General features: G+C 29.4%; 1 protein-coding gene across 1 annotated transcript in view; it reads right to left on the bottom strand.

The window, feature by feature from the left end:
* The window catches only part of LOC118197917 (uncharacterized), a 96,106-nt gene that overhangs the window by 56,502 nt on the left and 16,326 nt on the right, over positions 1-23,278 (bottom strand). The window contains exons 3-7 of the mRNA XM_085821739.1: positions 18,780-19,208; positions 15,545-15,722; positions 9,068-9,192; positions 4,092-4,148; positions 2,584-2,754 (exon numbers count right to left, since the gene is read on the bottom strand). Coding sequence (XP_085677865.1) covers positions 2,584-2,754; positions 4,092-4,148; positions 9,068-9,192; positions 15,545-15,722; positions 18,780-19,208 — 960 coding nt within the window. The remainder of the gene's footprint in view (positions 1-2,583; positions 2,755-4,091; positions 4,149-9,067; positions 9,193-15,544; positions 15,723-18,779; positions 19,209-23,278) is intronic.

Below are 23,278 nucleotides of genomic sequence, written 5' to 3'. Positions count from 1 at the left end.
TTTTGGGACAAAATACGAATAAAATAAATATGAATAGGAAGCGAATGATCCGTACTAAAGCCAAAAAGACCAAGCCCCCCAAGTAACATAATAAACCACAAATTTCATGTGCCAGATGAAAAGAAACTAAATAACGCTGGACATATACCAATGAAATTTAGAAGATCCAGGCAGTGTACATTTTGTAGCACAAGGAAGAAACCTCATAGAACAAGATTACATATGCGAAATGTGCAATGTGAGTCTATGCATGTACCAAAGAGACAAAACATACTTTGAATAGTGTCACAAAAAAAATGTGTTCTTTGAAATTAAAAAAAAAAAAAAAAAACACTGATTTTTTTCCCCTTACTTTACTGAGTTTTTTAATCCATTTATCTGAACGTTCTTATTATGCAGGTACTTAATACTCTCACTGCTATAGTAAAATTACATAAATGTTTATTTTTTAATTTATTCTGACGATTTACTTTGTAAAAAAATGTAAAAAATTTACATATAATACAATTCTTACACACATTTTTTTTTAAATTCGTAAATTTTGTCATTTATTGGAAATGCGCACGGAAAAAGGTAAGTTCCTCCCCCCTACTACCACAGTAAGTTTCAAACTCCTAAACGCGCACTGGTTTCACAGTGCGTCCACCACCCACAGAACAATGGGCAAGAGTAGATATTTTTTAATTCATATATTACTTGTCTCTAGAATCATAATATTCAATTTCTAGAGTTTTTAGTTAAAAAAAAATTGTAAAAATAATATAGCGTGAGTCAAAGTGTTAAGATGTGCCTAAAGGGCAGGGGCGTAGCTAGAGTTTACAGCGCCCGGGGACAACTGAAGAATTTGCGCCCCCTTTCTGTGTGCTAAGAATGGAAAACATTTCATTAAAAAATTTTGTAGCATCAATTTGGCGCCCCTTGAATGCTGCGCCCGGGAACAGATATCCCCCCTTCCCCCACCCTAGCTACGCCACTGCTAAAGGGAAAACATTGTGACTTTCAAAACTTTTCTTTTGTAAATATTTCAATTGTATGGTAACTTTGCATAAATGTACTTTAATCTCTGTACCTCACATTATTTTAAAAAGTGCAAATACACATTTCCATCAAAAAATTTATATACACTTTAATGAAAAAATTATTTAATGTGTGTTAGTATCAAATTTAATTATAGGTTAATATATCAGAGGTTTGCTTGGGTTAGGTTTAATATAATCTTCCTACCCCTGTACCTGAACAATTACTTAATTGTGATCATTGCCAGCCAGATACATAGTCCATGGTTGTTTGAATAATATTGGTCAATATGCCTGTGAGGACTGCTGTACATGAAACTGTAGTTTCTTGTTTCCAATATGTGCATGGATCTTTGCTTTTGGTTTATCTCTTGTGCAGAACACAAGTGCTATGGTGCATCTCAAATTTGCCACAAACCTGCGTAATTGCCTAACACATTGAAGACTGAAATTCATGCCTCCACTGGTGCTGAACTTAAACAGAATTTTCAAAATTGAAATACCTTTTTAGAATAGACCTCCATTCTTCAAATGCCAAGCATGCCTCAGCCATTCTGATTTACTATCATACACCAGACGATACAGTTGTGAGAGTAGTGGCATCTGTTGAGAAAACTCTCTACAAAATATTGTAATGAAAATTTAACTTTGACACCAGTAAGCAGATACTCTCACTTAACTGTATATACATTTTTTAGACAGTGTACTATCAATGCTGTCACAGAAACAGACATTTTAATAAACAAAATGAGACTGTGTACTCTCGCAGGTCCTTAAGAGCGAAATCATTTTTCTTTTGTAAAACACTTAACTAAATTCAAAATCACCTTATCCTAAGCAATGACAAAATACCATAATGCGTAAGTTACTATCTTGTTTTCTAGTTCACCATATACACTAATTACCAGCCAATCTCCTATTAGTTTTTATGTGATTATACTTCTTGGCACATTTGAGAGAATAAAATTTTTAATAACATACTCCAATCTACTAATAATAAACCTTAGTTTATACATGTGGGTTCAAGGTTCAAAACCTGCATTATCTAATTCAATACCAAGTTTAAATCCTGCAGTCATCTTTACTCTTGATCATATCTTCCACTAAAATATTTTATCTACAGCATTCTGACACTTCATTTTATAATACATATTAATTTTCTAATAAAATAACTTGAAGTCAATCTAAAATCAATAATGTAACTCAGACTTTCAGAAAATTTCATCAGAGCCTTTTGTACAGTTATGATGATTCTTCCCCAATTCTGGAAATTCAGTATGCAATCAAAACTCAATAAGTGTTTAATAATGTGAGAATAAACATATCGCACAAAAATTAAAATGTAGTCATGTAGTTTTATTTACAAACTCTGAGATTTAACTTTCATAGACTACATTTTATATATTCTAAATATATCTACTGACTTAAGAATTCTTTTTATTACAGACAACTGCATTAATTTATTTCTATGTAGTTCCATCATAGGAAATAAAAGTTTAAAAAAATGGCATTCTAATTACACTATGCAAATAAGAGTGGATAAATACAATCTTTCACTGGAAATTACCATTATTAAAAGACCCAGTTGAACTCACAGACTGTGGTAGAACATATTTCTTTGGTCTTGCAATAGCTTTTCCTTTCCTTTTTCTGGAATTAGCCTCTGAGTCACGTTCAGTAATATCAGTATCATCAACATCACTACCAAGTTCTTGCTTTAGATTTCCAGTTTCATAATCTAATAAATTCACACATTCACATACATTTAGTAGACATCTCAATTTTTTTTATCATAATGATTCAAAATAACAAAAGAAAGAGTATGTATAGCATTTAACACTAATATAAACAAGAGCTGCTCAATTTTGCATTATTCATTACAGAATTTTAGTTGTTGGGGGTTGAAAATGAATTTTATTCAAAGGACTTTTTTGCAATTTTTCCGAAATCAATAAATTTTTTCAACAATTATACCTCTAATAGTTTTAAAATCCAAAATTTAAAAATATAGGTCTTGTAGTACTTTTTCCTAGATTAAACTATTCCCTTTAAAATAAAGATTTAAAAAAAATTAATTAGGCAACTTAATACTTTTTTGATGCACACGCGTACCTTCAGCAGCATATGCTGTTGTTTACTTCAGAGCTAACATGGTGAAGAATTTAATTTCTTAACTGCTTTTCGCTCAATAAATGAATAAGCGAGCATGCGCTTTACATATACAGCTTAAAGACTGTAAACCACGAGTTTATTACATTCGGTTACTCAGAAATTACCATATTTGACGGCATATAAGATGCACCCTTATTTAGAAGGCCACATACATGTAGATGTAGAAAAAGTTATTTGTGTCTAGACCTTTATCCGGGCTAAAAATAGCATTCAGTATTGAAAGTTAACCCGTGTCCTTCATGTATAAGATGCAGGTAACTTTTTTGAGACCAAATTTAGGAAAAACGTGTGCTTTATATGCCATCAAATACGGTATATTTTTGAAGTAATTTTGTATCATTTCTTAAAATTCTGTCAAATGTTTCATACAAACAATGAAAATATATTTAATTTGTATCACATATTTTCATGCTGCAACTTTCAGTTCAGTGTCTTCTGATATTTAATATTTCTTAAATAATATAAATAAGCTCCGAGTCAACTATTAGAACTAATTTCAAAAATGCATTTTGAGTGCATGTGTTTTGCCAGCACATGCTTTTTACTCAAAATGTTTCATTACCTCCTGCTACATTACATTTTAATCTTATCTTATATTTTTTTCATTGATACACTGTTTCAAAAATGTAACTTCCTCAAAAAGTGCACATTAAAATATATTAAAATTTTTATTCAATTCAAAATGCTTTACTTCACAATGTTACTAAACTTGACAAACAGGTGCACTATAAGTAAAACAAATAATAAATTACTGAATATCTTTATAATATTTATTTGAAACAATGGCATAAATGATTTAAGTTAAAATGTTTATGTAATAGTATAACACATCAAAAGAGTTCAAATAAAAAATTTTAATTAGCTTAAGCAATTTAACCGTTTGTCAGTAAGCTAAAATCTTACCTTTCAAAACTTTAGCTAACTTTCTTTTCCTTGAACTTCGACGAACTAAAGCTCCATCTTAAAAAAAAGGGGAAAAGGAAAAGAAAATTCATGAGAATGGAAATAAAGAACTTTTAATTATGATAGAAAGCTAAGAAATTAAATGTACTATACATTGTTTAAATTTTAAAAAAAAATATTTAAATAATTGCATTTTATGTATATTTTTTCTTTTTCTTCTATTCCACTAAAGTATAAACAAAATATTTTTAATAGTTCCATTACCTACTTCATATTTTACTTAACAAAGATCCAACATGCAAAACTAAAGCAAAAGATCACTTTTACAAAATCATGCATAATAAAAACAGAATTTCGTAGTGTTTGAACAACTCAGAAGATAAATTTCAAACAGAAATGAGACAAGGAAATTGATAAATTAGTCATAAAAGCAGCAATTTTTTTTTTTTTTTTTTTTTTTTTTTTTGTTTTGTTTTGTTTTAATTTCTTCAAATCACAGACACAAGATACCTCTCATTACACAAAGTACACAATTAAAAGTATTTTTTATTTATTAATTGTAATGAAATTGGATAAGTAAAATGTTACAAGTTTCTTTCACAAACAGAGACCACTTATACATACAAATATATAAACAAAACATTTTTTTTAAGGAATTTGTATGTTTTACATTTCCAGATTTAATAACATTAAATTTTAGATTAAACTATTATTCTGAATTCATTATTTAATGCACTCTTTCAAAAACTTCCGTAAATAAAATATGCTTCTAGTAAGTAGAAATAAAATATTCTTCTTTTATGAAATATTTCCCACTTAGAAAATTTTTCAATACATGGTTTTACAAAATTTTAAACACTGATAATATATAATTTATTCAATACTTGATTCTAACATATAATGCCCTCTAAAAACTTAAAGTATTAGCATAGCTTTTGCTGCATTAAGATATAACTTACAAAGAAATATTTTGTTTGATAAATTATTAAAATACTTAACCATTAATAGCAAAACTTTAGTGTTTCATTATTATAATAAACATTTCAGCAACATTCACATATCATGTAATATCCAAACACATTTGTATATTGCTGAGATGGCTTCTAGCTTCAGTTAGTTGTAAACCAAACAGAATTTCTAGTGACTTCAGTGAAGAGTATTCCACTGCCTGACTAAAGACTAGTTTACACCTGTCCGAGGGACCCACAACCAAGCCCTCTCTGCGACTACTTTGACAATGTACATGCTCACTTCCTCACTTCGTCCGAAAAGAAACGTAGGGGGAATGAGTCAATGAGTACATTTTTTCTTCGAACCAGTTGAAAATCTATCCGGGCAATAAATAACTCTGAACAGTTTTCACAGAGACGTTGTGTCCAATTTTTTTTTTTTTTTTTTTCATATCGTAAACGCTGAGATGCAGCGATAATCTAACTATGGCATTTTTTAATGCATATGCATCTTGTGAAGTATTATAGGATACTTCACTACCTGAATATTACAACCATTGTTTAGTAATGCCTAAATATAATGTGGGTATAACTAATGATCAGAATGGATTTAGGTTTTTGATATTGTAGATAAAAAACATAGAAGAAAATTAAATTAGGATATCAGATTCAAAATATTTATTTTAAATATATTTATTTCTGAATTTTCTTTAATCAAAAAACAATTAAATTATATATTATTCAACTCCCCAATAAAATATAGTTTTCATTTAAAAAAATAAGTGAAAGGGCAAACATTTATTTTATTTTGTTGATATAAATTTCAAAAGACCAGTTTCTACTCATGGCCAGTTACATCTAATAAAATGTAATCTAAAATTTTGTTTTATAAACTTTCCTTTTTATTTGAACCACAAATCAGATTTTATTTACAAACGATAAGTCAGAAGTATTAAAATAAAAATCGCCGACAGAAGGCATATAATTTGAGGGTGTTGGAGAGTTCAAGCAAAAAATTAATAATTTTCACTCATAAACAGAAAATGGCCTCAAACACTTCTGGAATAAATATGCTGATTGTGCATTATGGCATTCGAAATAAATATTGCAGAGAACTGTAGGAGTCACCCGTCCCCAGTAAACAAAGCGTTATCTGTGTTTTAATTTTGCTGGCAGAGCATCTCAAAAGTTTTTCCTGAATAAGTGGAGTGACTATTTCAATAAAGTTTCAAATTATCCTTCACCCATTTTGATGAAGTTATTGTAACTTTGGATATCCTTGCCCTGGAGTTCATTTAAAAGTTGATTTAATGCTCCCAATCCCTCACGGCAAACTAGTTTTCTAGGCAAAAGTCATGTTTTGATTTCTTTTCCTTCCCCCCCCCCAGAACAGAAATTAATTCATTGGAAACTACTTCAAGCACAGCAACTTGCAAGTCAGTATCCATTTTGCAAACTAACGGAGGCGAGTTGTCAGTCTGCTCTGATTGGTGTAAACAATCTATCAGAGTACAAGTCCGTTCCCTCGGCTCAAGACGCTCGGACGAGAGGCTCACTGAAAGTCACTCGGGGCTCACTCAAGATCAGTGTAAACTGGCCTTAACTATAACTCCAAGGTCAGCATGAGAAACCAGTTGGCACAAATCAACAATCTATAGTAAAATGTTCAGAGTGGAATATAAGGACTTAAAAATAATACTGTTATAAAAATGCTGAATATATTGCATACAGCAGTGGTACCAAACTAAGACTGTATGTAGGCCAAATATAAAATATAAAAACAGCTGATGAGCCAGGAATATATATATATATATATATATATTTTAAAAAAACAAAAATATTTTAAATAAATTTAAAATTTTATAAATAAATATTTTATCAAAACATACATAAATAATGATAATGATATTGCAAAGTAAAAATTCTAATTTTTATTTTTTACCTAAGTTTGGTACCTACAATTTTTTTTTTTTTTTGGCTACAATTTATTATTCAAATATAATGACAGCTAAATATTAAATTTTCAGACTGACATTTATTTAAAATAGTTCTAACATGTTTAATTAATCATTAAATAACTAACTTTAGTTTAAACTAAAAATTTTAAAAAAATTATAAACACATTTGTCAGAGAAAATTTTCTAGTGAGACAAAAAAGAATAATAAAGACAAAGCACTGTCTTAACTTTTCTTCATCGCATAAGTACATCTAATTGCATTTAAATAATTAAAAATTTATTTATTTATTACTACAGCTTGTCACTTGATGGCATCTTGATTCTGATAAAGTTCGCAACTTTTACTTGAATTATCTTAACAATAGACTGCAGATGCTCATTGGTCAATCGGGTTGTTTTCTTATTAATTTTCAAATGTGAAAATGGCAGCTCACATATAATGCATTTCTAAACAAAGTGATTATTCTTAGTGCAAAAATTCATAAATAAGCTTATTTATTTTTTGACCAAAGAGTAAAAGTTGATAAAATCTGTATCTTCAAATGCTTGAATAAGATTTACATCACACTGTAAATTAATTTAATTTTTTTATTTTCTGGTGCGTTTTCATGTTCGTTTTTAATGGTTATGAAAATTAAGTAAACTTGGACTTCAAACAACTAAAATCTTAAAATGTTTTTTTACACTATGTTTGCACCAAATACATAATTGAAATGTGCTCACAAACCACATAAAACTGCTTTGGGGGGTCACCAGTTTGAGATCACTCGTATACAAGACACTTGAATTAGTTGTATTAATTTTATGACTGATTTGGTTTATGGCAAAGTACATATGAGGGCTATCTGCCTGACGAGTGGGATGCTTTTGTAGAACACTTTCTATGGAAACTGTCTTAGATTTAAGTTACAGATGGAGAAAACCATGAAAATACCCATGCTGCCAGTCTCTTTGCCAAGATCTGAATACAGATATAAAAAACCAGTGTTAAGTCATCTTAACCACTCAATTGCTATACCTCACGAAAATACAGAATACACACCGTTCTTCTGCTAATACAGAATGCACATTTTGCAGGAATGGTACTATCTTTGCATTGCAGTTACACTTTGTGATAATATACTTTAGCTATACATTTGATATACAGTACATAAATTATTGAGAAAACTGAAGACATGTTAATATAACCATTGATGACTCCTGCAAATTCCAGTGCTGTTAGCTGTTGTACAATTTAGCAGACCACACATTTCATAAGTAATAACATGCACATTACAGGTCAAGACACAACAGTGGTCTAGAGTTCTAACCCCTGTATAAGGAGAGCACAATATGATAAAACATAGATGGGCCCATGCCTTGATTATTCAATATATGTTTAGGTAGTATGTGCATATTATGCATGGCCTTGATTGCTCAATACATGTTTAGGTAGTATGTGCATATATGCATGCTTTTATGATGATTTAAACTTTAAAAGATGTATCAAATAATACTTTTAACCATCAATAGACTTTTTTTTTTTTTTTTTTCCCTTTTCTTTTTTTTTTTTTTTTCCCTTTTTTTTTTTTTTTTTTTTTTTTTTTTTTTTTTGCAGGTGGGGGTCCAAACCCCTCATCATAAACAACTAATGAAAACAACCTTTCTGTAAATAAGAATAGGCTCAACAATGGTGCATCACAGACTATAACTTGAATGTCATAGTGAGGCATAATGGTAAAGCATAAAAGTGAGTTAAAGTTAAAGAACAACTGCTGCCTGAAAGCTACATCTGACACAGAGGGGCTGAAGATAATTATTAAAAATTACCCTGAATGTTACTGCTTTCTCATAATTCTAAAAAAAAAAAAAAAAAAAAAAAAAAAAACCACTCAGAATTACGTGCATATGCATGAAGAAATTTTGATTTTTCTATACTAAATATCAAGACTTTTATAAATAAGTGAAAGTTATTAAATTTAGTTACTGAATGATCCACATGATATCTGCATCTGGAAACTTGCATTAAAATTTTTAGTGCAGACCTTACATAAATAAATACGAAAATTTAAATTTATTAAACACTTACCATCAGTCACTACTTCAAGCAAGCCTTTTTCTTTTTCTTCTTCAGAAACAGTTTCAAATTCCATAGATTCAGCTGGCTCAGGAGGAGGTGGAGTTTCTTTTGTAATTTTCTCTACTGAAGCTTTCCTGAAGAAAAATTTATACATATGTTTTACATACAATTTATACATATGTTTATACATAATACCACATAAGAATATAAATGAAGTATAATTCATATTCATATAATACTGTAATACATTTTAAATCTTGCAGTTAGGATTTAATGAAAATTATTTTGGCCCAACAGATTTATAGATTAAAAAATATGCATATATTTTCTGATAATATTCTGCCTGTATGTATCTCTCTCTCTCTAAAAATAGAAGCTACAAAAAAGTTCCTTCCAGTGAACTTAAGTTTTATGCAAAGTTTCCCAAAAGAATTAATCAGATAATAAATCTTGTTATTTATTTTACACAGTAATTCTTTAAAGACAGTAGGAAAATATTTACTGAATTGTCTCACAGTACATATAAATCAAAAAGAAGTTAAATGCACATCAAAGTCTTAATTAGCAACATAAGGTAAAATGAAACATCAGACATTTCTCTTTTCTATATCTAAAAGGTTGTAAGACACTTATTTTGAAATTGATAATTTTATAATTAAGAATATTTTAATACATTAACATCTTAAATTTAAAATTTACCTAGATTATAATTTGAATTTTTCAGTTATGAATAAACTTAGTTTTTATTTTACCTTTAGACATGCTATTGAATTTATACTTTAAGATGTTTATTTTTTTAATTAAAAAAGTAATGATAGAAATTAATAATAGTTTTTGGCTTAAGAAAAGTAGTATTTTTTGGAAGTGGAGGATCGAACCGTACAACACATAAAGCATTATTTTAACATTGTAGTGCCTAACATTGTAGTGTAACAATGTAGTAACATTGTAGTGTAGTGTAACATTGTAGTGCTATCAACATTGTAGTGCCTGGTCCTCCAACCCTGAAAATAGGTAGCACCCTCTAGGTGGAAAAACGGAAATATTTGGGTCATGTAATCGGATCTGGAAAACATCAAGCAGATCCTGAGAAGATAAAAGTGATTTCCAAATTACCAAAACCAAAGACCACGAAACAACTCTGAAGTCTATTAGGCCTATGTAATTATTATAGAGACTATATTTCAAAATATTCTGAATTAGTATATCTACTTATGGAACATACAAAGAAGAAGATAGCTAAGGAAATACCATGGAGAGAAGAGCACAACATAGCTTTTGAAGAACTCAAGAATGCTCTGATTAAAGCTCCACCATTGTATACATCAGTTTTGGGGCAACCAATTATTATACATTGTGATGCCTCACAAATAGGAGTTGCAGCATGCTTTTATTAACAAAATTTCAATGAATGCAATCAGTAGCTAGTTTCCAGTGCCCGGGGACAAATGAAGAATTTGCGCCCATTTTCCTGTGTTCCAAGAATGGAAAACATTTCATTAAAAAATTTCGTAGCATCAATTTGGCACCCCTTGGATGCTGTGCCCGGGAACAGATGTCCCCCCTTGCCCCCCCTAGCTACACCACTGAATGCAATTATCCCATAGCCCATGCAAGTTAGAAGTTAACTCGAGCACAGATGGTTTACTGTTGAAAAAGAAGCATATGCTATTGTGTGAAGTTTGAAGAAATTTGAAACCGGATTTTTGAATTTAACGTTGAGCTTTACACCGACCATAATCCTTTACCTTACCTGATAAAATGTGCACCGCAATCATCTAGATCACAACGTTGGGATTTTGCCTCACAAAAATATAATATAGACATGAAATATTTACCAGGAGTCAAAATGGGTAATGCAAATGCTTTATCCAGACTAATTTTTTATTTTTTATTTATTTATTTATTCATTCTTTTTTTTTTTTTTTTTTTTTTTTATGAACAGAAAACTCTTTAGATACTTAATGATATGGACATAAAGACTTTAATTTTGGTGTTTAGATTAATTGTTAATTTTCTTATTTTCTTTAAAGCTTATTGCAAGATATTCTTTTACTAAGTAATATTTGTAAGGTTATCGAAATTAGTTTACTTACAGCAATTAGATAATTTAAGTGTAACATTCTTAACCATTTGGAAGTTTTTCTTTAAAATGTTTACTTATAGGAGTTAACTATTTTGTTATGCAAATGTTGTAACATTTTTATATTTTCTTTTAGTTGATTAGTAGTTATAATGTTGAATTGTGAACACCAAGCTTTGTTATCAGAATGCGTCTGGACATCCTGCCCGACCACAGTCTTAAGGGGAAGGTGTAGTGCCTGATCCTCCAAACCTGTAACCCCAAAATAGTTAGGGCCCTCCAGGCAGAAAAAGGGTAAGTTGGAGACTTGACTTTCAGCAAAAGCCAAATGCTTAGTATGCTCAGTGTGGTAATTTTATAAATTTAAAAATTTAATCAACTGGTATATTTCTATTTGTACAAAGTGTATATAGTTTACGTTGTGTGTGTGAGTAAATTAATAAGGTTAACCCAAGTCCATTAATTGCAGGCAAGACACTAACACCAGCCATGGCTGGATCCTACAAACATTTTATTTACTTTCAACTGCTCTAAAACACTACTGATTTTCTGTCTTTCTCAGTTTATTCTGGTGTTATACATCACCTATCCTATAACTGTAATTTAAATTAAGGAATTTATTTTAATGTACAGAAAAGCGAAGAAATATTCTACTTAGAAAGATTCATAGAAAGGTTCATCTGCCCACCTGACATGAAGAGAAAACAGACGCTTGTAGCTGAACTCACAAAATTACGTTTTTGAAAGTATAAATGACTCTTGGAATGTAAAATTCTTATTTTTTTTTAATTCAGAATATGGGATACCTTAAATCTATATTTGTAAACCAAGGAAGAAAATAAGAATTTTAATTTAAAAAAAAAAAAAAAAAAAACTTTAGCATCATTGCACAGAACAAATAAACATCAGAAATTATATAAAACAAACAGTAATTAACAATAACTAACTTTCATACAAAGTTTTTCATCAAATATATTTCCTGAGCAACAAAATAATTAGCTTGAGAATTTAATCTTCTAAAACCTGGACGAAATTCTTATAATATAGCCTTCAGACCAGTACAATCCAAAACACTTTTGCCCCCTCTTTGACTTTTTCCTAATGAGAAAAGTCGTTAGTCCCCTCCATAGATGCAGTAAAATTTACATGTTTGTCGGACACCGTTTCACAGTAGATGGGTTGTTAGATTTATGATTTTTTCGATAATTATTTTGCTTTCATTCAAATGAAGTTCTAAATAAACTGTTTATTTAGAACAAAAGGTATGCAATGTTTATATTTCATTTACTATTTCTGATCAATCTCGGCAATAATTTGTGAATTTTATAACTTTGTTTTCACACTTCATTTATATTTGCATATTTTCATATTAGAAGTTAGAAAATGAGGACAAAACTTTACAAAATATAATAAATACGAACTAGCTTTGTAGGTCTGCAGGTTGGAATGCAATTTTTAATAACATATTTTTATTAACAAAATATAGTAATGACTAATTTAATGAAATAATAATAATAAATTCATTAATAATATTTATTACTATTAGATGATTAGAATGAGATTCAATACAATTACTTGAGATGAACTCACAGCAATAATAAAGCTTTACATAACAATAACAAAGCTTTAAATTTGCTTTTTTCAATAATTTTGCTATTATAATATAAAAAAGAAACATCAGAGATACATTGCTTGCGTTTCATCATTTAATATTACATTGGACTATCAGGCAAAGGAGATACATCATTAAAGAGAATTCTCTTTGTAAAATTGGCTTTTGTTTTTGTTAGCAGAGAAAAAAATCTGCGACCTATATATGCAATAATCAAAAGTATTTTTCAGAACAGTTTTAAATGTTTATAAAGAATTATATGTCAATTTCCTTTCATAGCCAGAAATTTTGTCTAAACCCATCGTTATATCCAAAGGTTGAAGTCTATTTCATTTTCAATGAATATTCTATTTGCACATAATATATTTTCTAATTTATTTTAGAAAGAGTAATCTTTCACGTTTTCAAAAGAATAAGGGCATACTGGATGTTGACACTCACAATGTAGTAAATCTGTTTTTCATATTTCTTCCAATAATGAAAATGATTACCCTAGAATATTTTCAAAGCAAAATTAAAAAAACTGTTTACGCCAAGTTTTGCATAAAGTATCTTCTAGTGTATTTTTTATTTAAAGTGTGAAATTTTCTCTCTGACAAGGTAAAAAATCATGAACGGAGGAAAATTAATTCATGAGAAATAACTTTGAAATGCAATATTTCCATCGTAATATGGAACAGTGGAGAAAAGTGCAATACAGTTTATTTATTCACAAATAATCCTCTCATCTGTTTAATTTATGTACTGTCGTTTGTGAAATATAGGTTAGTAAATTAAATCAGTTATTTCAATACTTTTTCTTTATCAATTTTTTACGAGCCCTTCAGTAGAGCGGTAAAAGTGGCTGAACACTTATAGCTCGCTCAGATTTGAATTCCGGCTAAAGGATTGGATTCATGGTTTTGTGTATCATAAATAATAGCCAGCTTCCCTTAGAAAGTCCTCCGTGAAGGCATCCCTCGCCTTATATAGATAATTGTTGTGTGCTTTGATGTAATTCAGTAAGCGAACAAAATTAATCCAATCAAACCAGGAGAACAGGTTAATTAAATGTGGAATTTTCCATCAGGGACATAAATGCGAGTAATTTTCTCTTAAAAAGGTTTACACAAAAGCATCCATCCGCTTAAGCAGCGTTCGTGTGCTTTTCCGTAATCCAATCCTAATTCTCATATATTTAATAGTAAGTTGACATACACCTTATTACAGACAAAATAACATTCCTTTTTTAAAGATACATTTTTTTATTAACTTGTCTGAATTCCTTTTATCTCTTGAGGAGTATAAGAATTTCAGCAAATAAAACGGCTGAAATTTTATGCAAAGTAACTGATGTTTTGATTCAATTTAGAAGTTACGTGAGCTTTAATGATATTTAATACTTGAAATACTTTACGAGGTCATCCCTAAAAGAGGGTCTAAAGATAAATTGGTTTTATTTAATTTACAATGAATGAAAATCACAAAAACTATTATGCATGTGACTGTCTCTTACTTATCTCCTTATAAATCAGACAAAATTGCCTACACAATAGAAGCACTTCAAAAGAGTTAACAGTTCTTAAGGGTTTATGCACTCCAACAAAAGGGCCAAAATAACATCTTATTATTCATAAGTATAAAAAAGGAACTAAACGATAAAAGTTTTACCTATTTTCTAGAAGGGCATTAAATCTAAAATTTTAATCTAATCTTATTTGCTATGATTAAGAAGTATTAAATATCGTAAGCTTAAACAGCGTGCAAAATTGCTGAAGTTTTAATCATAGCAAAAGTTAGTACTAAAAACGTTAGCACTAAAATTATGAGACATAAAATATTAAATGTTACTCATATTTAATAATACATTAAATATGTGTGCTCTTACATTTGAGAAAGAGATAGCTTCTATTTGATTTTCAAGTATGTTGGCTTGAGACGAAACCTGTGGGTTTTGCCAAAATGTAGCCAAACTGATAAGATGAGGGAAGCAATGCGTAGCTAGTGGTTATTCTGAGCAGTAGCCAGTACTTATTCTGAGCAGCGACAATCGACCACCCAGAGATCTACAGATAGGAAATTCTCTAAAATAGGGAGAGGGATACTGGTACGACAAATGTACCACTACCGGCGTTAAAAACAGTCATTTTCCTGGTACGACTGCTGTACCGCCGGCTTTAAAAAGTTAAGATAGAAAATTTAAGCCAAGTTTATTTTCTCAAAATTTGGTTGTAAAAAGGAATTCATCATTGTGCAGCCTATTAGAACTTTTGTTCTTACCTCATCTCATGATGCTTAAAGCTGTTATTAAAAAGATAACAAAAATAAATTCCATTCTTCTAGTCTTTAAGAATATTTTTGTTTTCTTAATAATTTATAAAAAAAAAAAAAATGCTTAAATATTTCCAATTGTTTTATTACCATTAACTTGTTACAAAGCAAATTATCATGAATATCTCAAAAACTTACTTCCCTTTAAGAAGCATTTTTAAATATAAATAATATTAACTCTCTCTTAGTTTATCTCTGAAATCCATAACTTAAGAATGCAGAATCATCTATTAGGATGATTCACAACTGATATTCACAACCGTCTGTGTGTATATTACATAAATATACATTCATAAAATGAGATACTAAGCATTTTAGAGAGTTTAAAGTTTAATACAATCTACAGTAAGAAATATGTTTTACTAAATCTTTTCTTCAGTCATCCCCAGCAAGAATTTAAATGTTTATTTAGTCAGATCAGTTAACATATCAAATATCTTAAGCTTAGATATTTTAATTATTACTGAGGTGCTAGTATTACCGAGGCCTTCCTCTTCTGCGACGTGGTTTTTCTTGTTCTCTAACAGGATAAGCAACAACTTGGCCGGTCTGTGCATCATGCTGCAGAACGCATTTCTGACCATTTACCATAATCAAAGAATTTTGGGAAAGTTGGATAGGTTTACTAACATCAATCATCACAACATCACTTGGAGTATCTAATATAGCACAGAAAGAGATGAGGGGAAAAAAAAAGCTAATTAAAATTTGCATAGTATTATACTCAAGCACTTTATGGTTTTTGCATGCATATTAAATGAATGTTTCATGTTATCTTTCAAATAAGAATGAAATACATTTTGCAAAAAAATAATTTTCATAACAGGCTTTTATTTTGCCCAAACTGCAGCTTTAGTAAACAAAACAGACAAGAATTGTTTTTAGGTTTCTGAATTCTTCAAAGTATTTATCAGTAATCTCAAAATATATTTGGAAAATTTATTAAAAAGTGCTGATATAAAGAAAAAATTACAAGATACAGTTTTTTTTCATACAGAAAATAATGTAATCCTGTAACCAATACATTTTATTTCCCATATCTTGTTCTTCCCTTTGTCTTAAAAAATTAAAACCTTGCATTAAAAAAAAATTCTGATTATCTCCTCTACCATCAAAAGTTTCCATGAGGCAATGCACTATGTTCCCAAACAATTATGTGGCAATTCATGATATTGCCTAAAAATAATTGGCAACTCAGGTATAAGTGCAACAGACATGTGTTTCAAGCATATGCAGATTTCCATCTCCAAAATGTGAAAGTCATTCTTCTAACTTACTAGTTTATTTTTGCACCAAGTAACTTTTCGCCCCTTGTTATGAATAACAAGGGGACTGTGTATTTTACCAGCAGATGAAAAAGGAAGTGATGCATTTTATCAGAGCACATTCTCTCTTTCTGTCTCTCTCCTTTTTTTTTTTTTTTTTTTTTTATTTATTTATTTATTTTTTTTTTTTAAGCAAAAAACAGATTACCGTGTACATCGGAAGGACAATTGGTTTGCAATGCCGAGTTCAAGCATAATACCAAATTTGTGCAATTCTCTGACTTTTTTTTTTTTAATGAAAATAGATTTCTGTGTTCATGGGGAGAACAAAAGTTCAAAAGAAGTTGTATAAGGATTTCTTGAGTGTTTTATTATGGTTGTTTCTTGTTTTATTAATATTATTTATTTATTGTGCTTTTACAAAATTCTTGCCACTATTTTCAAAACGACTGTTGCTTTTTGCATATTAACTTATAAAAAAATTAGTCTGCAATGAGTTGGTAACTTTTTGAGGGAAGGAGGATAATCAGAAAGTACCCAAATTTTTTCAAAGAACAGAAGTTAATCAATAATAGCAAAATACTTGAAGCCATCCGCCTAGAACAATGAATCAGATTCTTCAAATCATGGAGGATAACCTAATGCTCTAAAATGCCAATCAAAATTAATGACTATGTCATACACTACAACAATGAAATTTTTAATTAAATTTTTTATTTTAAAAATGCTGCATTAGACCACCTTTAAAAAGAGTCTAGTACTCCTATACATGCTTTAACTATTATACTTAAGTATCTCCATCTAATAATTATTATACTTAAGTATTCTTTATTTGTCTTATAGTATGTTTAGTAGTTTTTATCATTTGAAAAACAGACACCTAAAGAAATTTTAATAAAATTTTATTGATTTTTCAAATATACAGTTATAAGGAACACTGATTTTACACTGAACATTAGTTGAATTATTTTAATAATTCATAATTTAGCCTTTAGTGGGAATTAATTTGAATTAAAAAAAAAAAAAAAAAGGACGTGAAGGATATGCACTTTTTTGCATGCTTACAATCTACTTATGGGTGTGCCACAAAGAAAGTATTTCTGAACTCTTATGAAAGTATTTCTGAACTCTTATGACACGGTCAAAGGCTAAGAACCGGTTTGCAGCACGAACAACCTCTAATGAAGGGCAATTTATTCTATTCTCACAGAAACCTACTTCAGGCATATGGAACGTTACGTCACTCCATTTTTGAATAAAATATACATCTAGCATCTAACTTTATGCTCAGATAAACTTCTTAGCAACATTCAACAATCTGCTCTACTCTTAGGAAAACCCAAGCAGTACAAAAAAACATTCTGGAATAGAGACAATATTAAAAACATTTCAGAAAACAACTTTTTTGGGGTTAAAGTAAGTATGTATAAAACACACTTTTTCACATTATAGCCAAATAAATAAACATAAAATGCTATAAAATAACAATATAATCTTATGAACAAACAAGGAACTCCATTATATTTTCATTTTGCAGTACTGAGTTTATATAAAATATTTAGTAATACAATATCTCACTTTTTTTCACAACTGGCATGCAGATACAAAATAACAAACTACATTTGAATAAACCTAATTGCAATAGGTAACCAGTAATGTGTTTTCAATCAATAACACAATATTGTAGTAAAATTTAATTAATTTTATACAATTTTATTCATACTGAACAGATATTCAGAAAAGAACTTCATGACATTTTTCCTTTTTAAAAATTTTAAAACAATTTATTTGTTTATTACTAATTAGCAAAATTTTATAAGTGAAATAAAAGCATTATTTACAGATCTGCTCCTAATTTAGCAGCTTAAAAGAATACACTAATTTTTCAAACTGATTAGGCCTTTCACACAATTTCAGCTTAACATGAGATAAAAGTATGCTGCCTCTAATAAGCAACCCTTTTATATTAGCTGAAATATAACTTTTTTCACAAATCCAATAGTCATGCTATCGGAAGTTAAAAAAAAATAGCTTCTCACATCAAAAACAATAGTTTTGAAACATATATAACAAGTTTAAATTCTTATACAGGCAAAGACAGTGCTAGGTTTTTTTCACCACTAGGTGCAATATTTGTTCCTGAATTTTGCCATGCACTGCATCTGTAAACTCTAAAACTTTGCCAACCCCTAAATTTTCATACCCGGTGCAGCTACACAGGCTACACCAGCTCTTGCACCAGCCCTGTATACAGATTATAAAGAGAAAATGCATAATAAATACATTTAAAATATTTTTGCTATTGTAAACTTCCATCCAAGTGAAATACAGCATCATAGACAAAAGGGATGCAATGCATAGTAAAAAAAATTTTTTTTCCTCCCTTTTTTTGACTTAACACAGAATAAGAAAGGTATTAAAAAAAAAAAAAAACACTACTCAAAAACTTACTTTCTGGTTCTGCAGTGAACTGGTCTTTACTTGCAGCAGAAATATTATTAAGATTACTTTGGAGGATATCTAGAGAATGAGATGAGACTTCTGGAATCAATCCTTGAAATTCTTTGACAGCATTTTCATTCAGACTTTTAGAATCAGGAATGGTAACAGACTCTTCTGTTTCATTCAAAAAACTGAGGTCAATATCTGAAATATTGCCTTCAGAACCCACAGGAACTTCAGCACTTTGAGACTGAGCATTTTCAACCGATTCCACTAATAAATTAGGCACTGATAATGAATTTTGAGCATTTATAGATTCTGCAGATGCTGAAGAATCTTTGAAGATTATTGTAGCATTACTTGTATCAGTATTTGGTACTTTTTTCATTGCAGAAACTGTTAAAATTGCAGAATTTGGCATTATTTGAAAAACAGTACCTAAAATTTAAGAATATTAATTTAAATCGTAGCAGGCATAAGAAAAAATAATTTGATAAAAGCAAGAAATTTTAGCCCACAACCAATAAAAGTAAAACTTTTTTTTAAAACAAATATTTCAAGACTTGAATAATCTGGCTTCACATGGTAACACTTGTTATAATCACTCATGAGATATTCCCATTTTGCATTTACTATCTGAATTTTTGCATTTTGATTTAATGCTTTACTTCAAAAATCTAAGGCATAATGAATGAATTGCACAAAATTAAATGCCTAAATAAAAAAATGCTATATAAAATAAGGATATAAATCTTGAATGGGAACATCTCATAAGCAAAAACAACAAGTGCTACCACTTGGAAAGTAGATAGGAAAAAGAACAATATCTTCCCCAGTCAACTCTGAAGTTCACTAGCATAACAGGTAATTCTGGTTTTGCAACCATTCACCTGGGCAGTTCCTCTCTTCAGTGTTTCTTTACTTCCTCCCTCCACAGTCATATCACTTATATGTAGGTCAGTCTTTTGCCAGGTCATTGAACAGGTTGCAACATAGTGAAGACATTTACTCATAACTTAAAACACACAAAACAACTAGCAAAGAAAAAAAAAAAAAAAAAAACCAGCTTCAATTCTACAATTTTCCTTGATCCATTGATCAACATTAGATCATAGAGCATGATTTTTGAAAGACAATCACATTCTTTTACAAATTATTTCAAGACATCTAAAAAATAAATAGCAATAAAAAAATATAATCTTCAAATTCATCAAGTACATTATTTTTTGTTAAAATTTTGCAGTTCTTAACCATTTATAAACAAGTTACATTTTAATTTTCTCTTATTATGCTATCCAGCACAAGTTTTAAAATAAAGAATACTTTATTACACAGCATATGCAGAAAAATATAGGTTAGTAACAATATAGTATTACTATGAGAATTTACTCAGACTCTTGAAAGACAAACAAAACTGTTTGCATTGTTAACATAGAACCTATGAAATATGGATACAATGAATAATAAAGTCAATAACTTATAGATTTTATCTATCTAACTAATGACAAAATTATTTAAATTCAGATGCTGATTTTGAAATAAACATACTACATGATACTTCTTTGAATTATTCTGCAAATATATTAATGAATTTGAATGGTATGGAAATTCTGAAAAATTATTCTGTCTGAAAAATAATTAATTACTCTTCAAATTCTTTATTACAATGAAAACATAATTACTTTAGATACATATATTAATAAAGAAATACACTTTTCACCCCTTTTACCAAATAGTAATCTGTTAAAATCAAACCAAGTATTTTGGAGATTCAGATTTTAACAAATATTTTTTATCATTTATTACTTATCACATGCAAATATTAAAAATGACCAATGAGTACCCAGTTTTCTGTAAAACAAGCATTTTATTTCACATTATTCTTAAAAAAAAAAAAAAAAAAAAAAAAAAAAAAAAAAAAAAAAAAAATTTTTTTTTTTCCAACCAAAAAACTTAATCTGCCAGCCAGCCTTCCAAAGAAATTAACAGCTCTATATGTATAAACTATAAAATTTATTAATCTTTAATCATATTTAGTATGATGAAAAATATTTAAAAATATGGGGGAAATGCAATCCAAAATCTTTAGATTAAAACCTAGATGAACAATTCAAAAGACATGCCATAAAAATTTCAAAAAAAGATAAAAATCTTCAGATTAAACAAAAGCTGCACTCTGATACCAGTACCTAGACCAGTATCACACCTGAAACGATTTTAAGATAAATACTCAATGATAGGCAGTATAGAAACTTTTAATTTAAAAATTCATCCACCCAGAAGTTTAAGATACACAATGTAAAATCTTATATTTAAAATAAGCTTTTCAAAATGGCCGTGCCAGCTGCTAGGGAGAAAAATTTACTGTGATAACATTTGATCAAGAATTATTGCCACATGGAGTCTATGCACTTATAAAAAAGATCATTAAATGTTCAAGATATAATTATTCATTGCTTGAGCATGAGGCTTGGAACAAATATTTGTTATAAGTGGTAGACTTTTTCTAATATGTCAGGACATAAAAAATCCATGAACTGAAAACAATAAAACAAGTCAAACATACTTCAAGATGTTTAAAAATTTTTTTTAAAAAAGCCATCCTTGCCATTCCTAAAGATGCTAAATGAGATTAACCTTTTGAAGATGGGATGGCCATTATAATGGCCATAGAATCCTCTGTTTGAAATGACAGGGTTATCCACTTTAGTGGCCATGTCTTTTACCGCCCATTTTTCAGGCTGAAAGAGTGGGGTGAAATGTCAAATTTGACGTCTCTGGGGTTTTAACCACTTATCTCTTTCAAAGGTCTTTGTGTTAAGAATCCGGTTTTTTCCAATTTTTCCCTTTTAGTTCTTGTAGCTACATAGCTACAGAATTCGCAATAACTGTGTTTGTAAATTGTAAACAGAGCCTTGTGTTGCTTTAGAATATTGCATACTTTCGTGAGTTTTTTAGGAATTATTTTGACATTTTTCTTGCAATATGCCAAAAATTAAGAATACGTAAACTTCTTCAAGAGCTTGATGATGAAATATATACACATACATATATCTGTATGTTTATACACGTATGCATAAATCCACACGCAAACACATATATATAAATGCATCTGTGTGTGTACATGTACGTGTCTATATATACGTTATTGCCATTTAAGGGTACGCATGCTTTCCACTTTATGTGCATATCTGCACTTATACCATATTATATCAATGCAGACATACATACTACATGGATATGTAGTATACATTTCCATAAACAAATATAAATTCCCACGTACTTGTATACATGTACAAGCACTTTTTCTTACATTCTTATCAGTTTATTCTTAACAGTTCTGTCTGACTTTATTTCCATTTATATCTGTTTATGCTGAAGTGACCTTCACAACGGAAGTTTACTGTGATAGTACTGTTATTCAAACAAATCAAAAGAACATAAATATAAATTTTGTGTTAAAGAAACAACAATAGTTTTACAATTTCAGTCTGAAACCTGGAAATTGTAAATATACTAAACACTAGTCAATCAGTTTGAAAGGTCATCTCTAGCCATTAGATTCCAGATGTAATGTTATTTTAAAAGGTACCTCCGTATCAGTGTCTCAATTTCACAGTCAAATAATTTTGAAGTAAGATGTTCAGAATCGATTAGAGTAGCATTTGTGAAATTTCACTGTCCGTTGAGCTCTGAGAATACAAACAGGATGTAAAAGTTCTCAAATAATGTACAAATCATTGTTCTAATGTTCAATCATCTGAATTTCTGAACCTTGACCTTTTAAGTGATTGAATGCCTTTGTCATTCATTTCAATAAAAAAAAGAGAAAAACTGTTAATTCAACTGTGTCAGTATAGATTTCGCATGGCCTGACATTGAAGATTTTTTTAGTAACTGCAAGTAAAGATACTTGCTAATATATCGTAGAATTTAAATTCCACCATATAAAATATGCCACCATGGTTGATGTCACAGCTGCTATAAAGAGAGTCTGTAGTTGAAACGAACTGGTTTAAACAACAAAGGAAATAAGAAAAATTCACATGGGACGACGATTTCAAACAGGAGAAAATTTTGCTGACCAGGCACCTGAAATTATCTGGAAATTTCTCTTAATGTGCTAAATTATGTAGCATAATATAGAATAACATAATACAGTACTGAAGACAACAACTCATTATCGCGTAACTTTTGTTCCACAGTTTTTGCAGACACTATGCATAACAAGCAATTTTCTCTTCAATTTGAAAAGCTCTTTGCACTAAGAAATTACCTAAATTTTGATACCCCGAGTGAACACGTTTCCTTAGTAAGGCTGGGAATTTAGTTTCAGACAAATGGAAAAAAAAAAAAAGACAAATGGAATTTACGTTTTGAATTATGGGTTTACATACTAAATAATTTGACTTTTAACGACTTAAATTCATTCTATTCTTAATACTTGAAATATATCACTTACTAATTTTCAATAAACAGTATAAAACGATACATGATTAAATATTCTT

The sequence above is a fragment of the Stegodyphus dumicola genome, chromosome 8 (assembly GCF_044657685.1).
Source record: "Stegodyphus dumicola isolate Sdum_Otavi_A_Nest chromosome 8, ASM4465768v1".
NCBI lineage: Eukaryota > Metazoa > Arthropoda > Arachnida > Araneae > Eresidae > Stegodyphus > Stegodyphus dumicola.
This window is presented reverse-complemented; position numbering and strand designations above follow the sequence as displayed.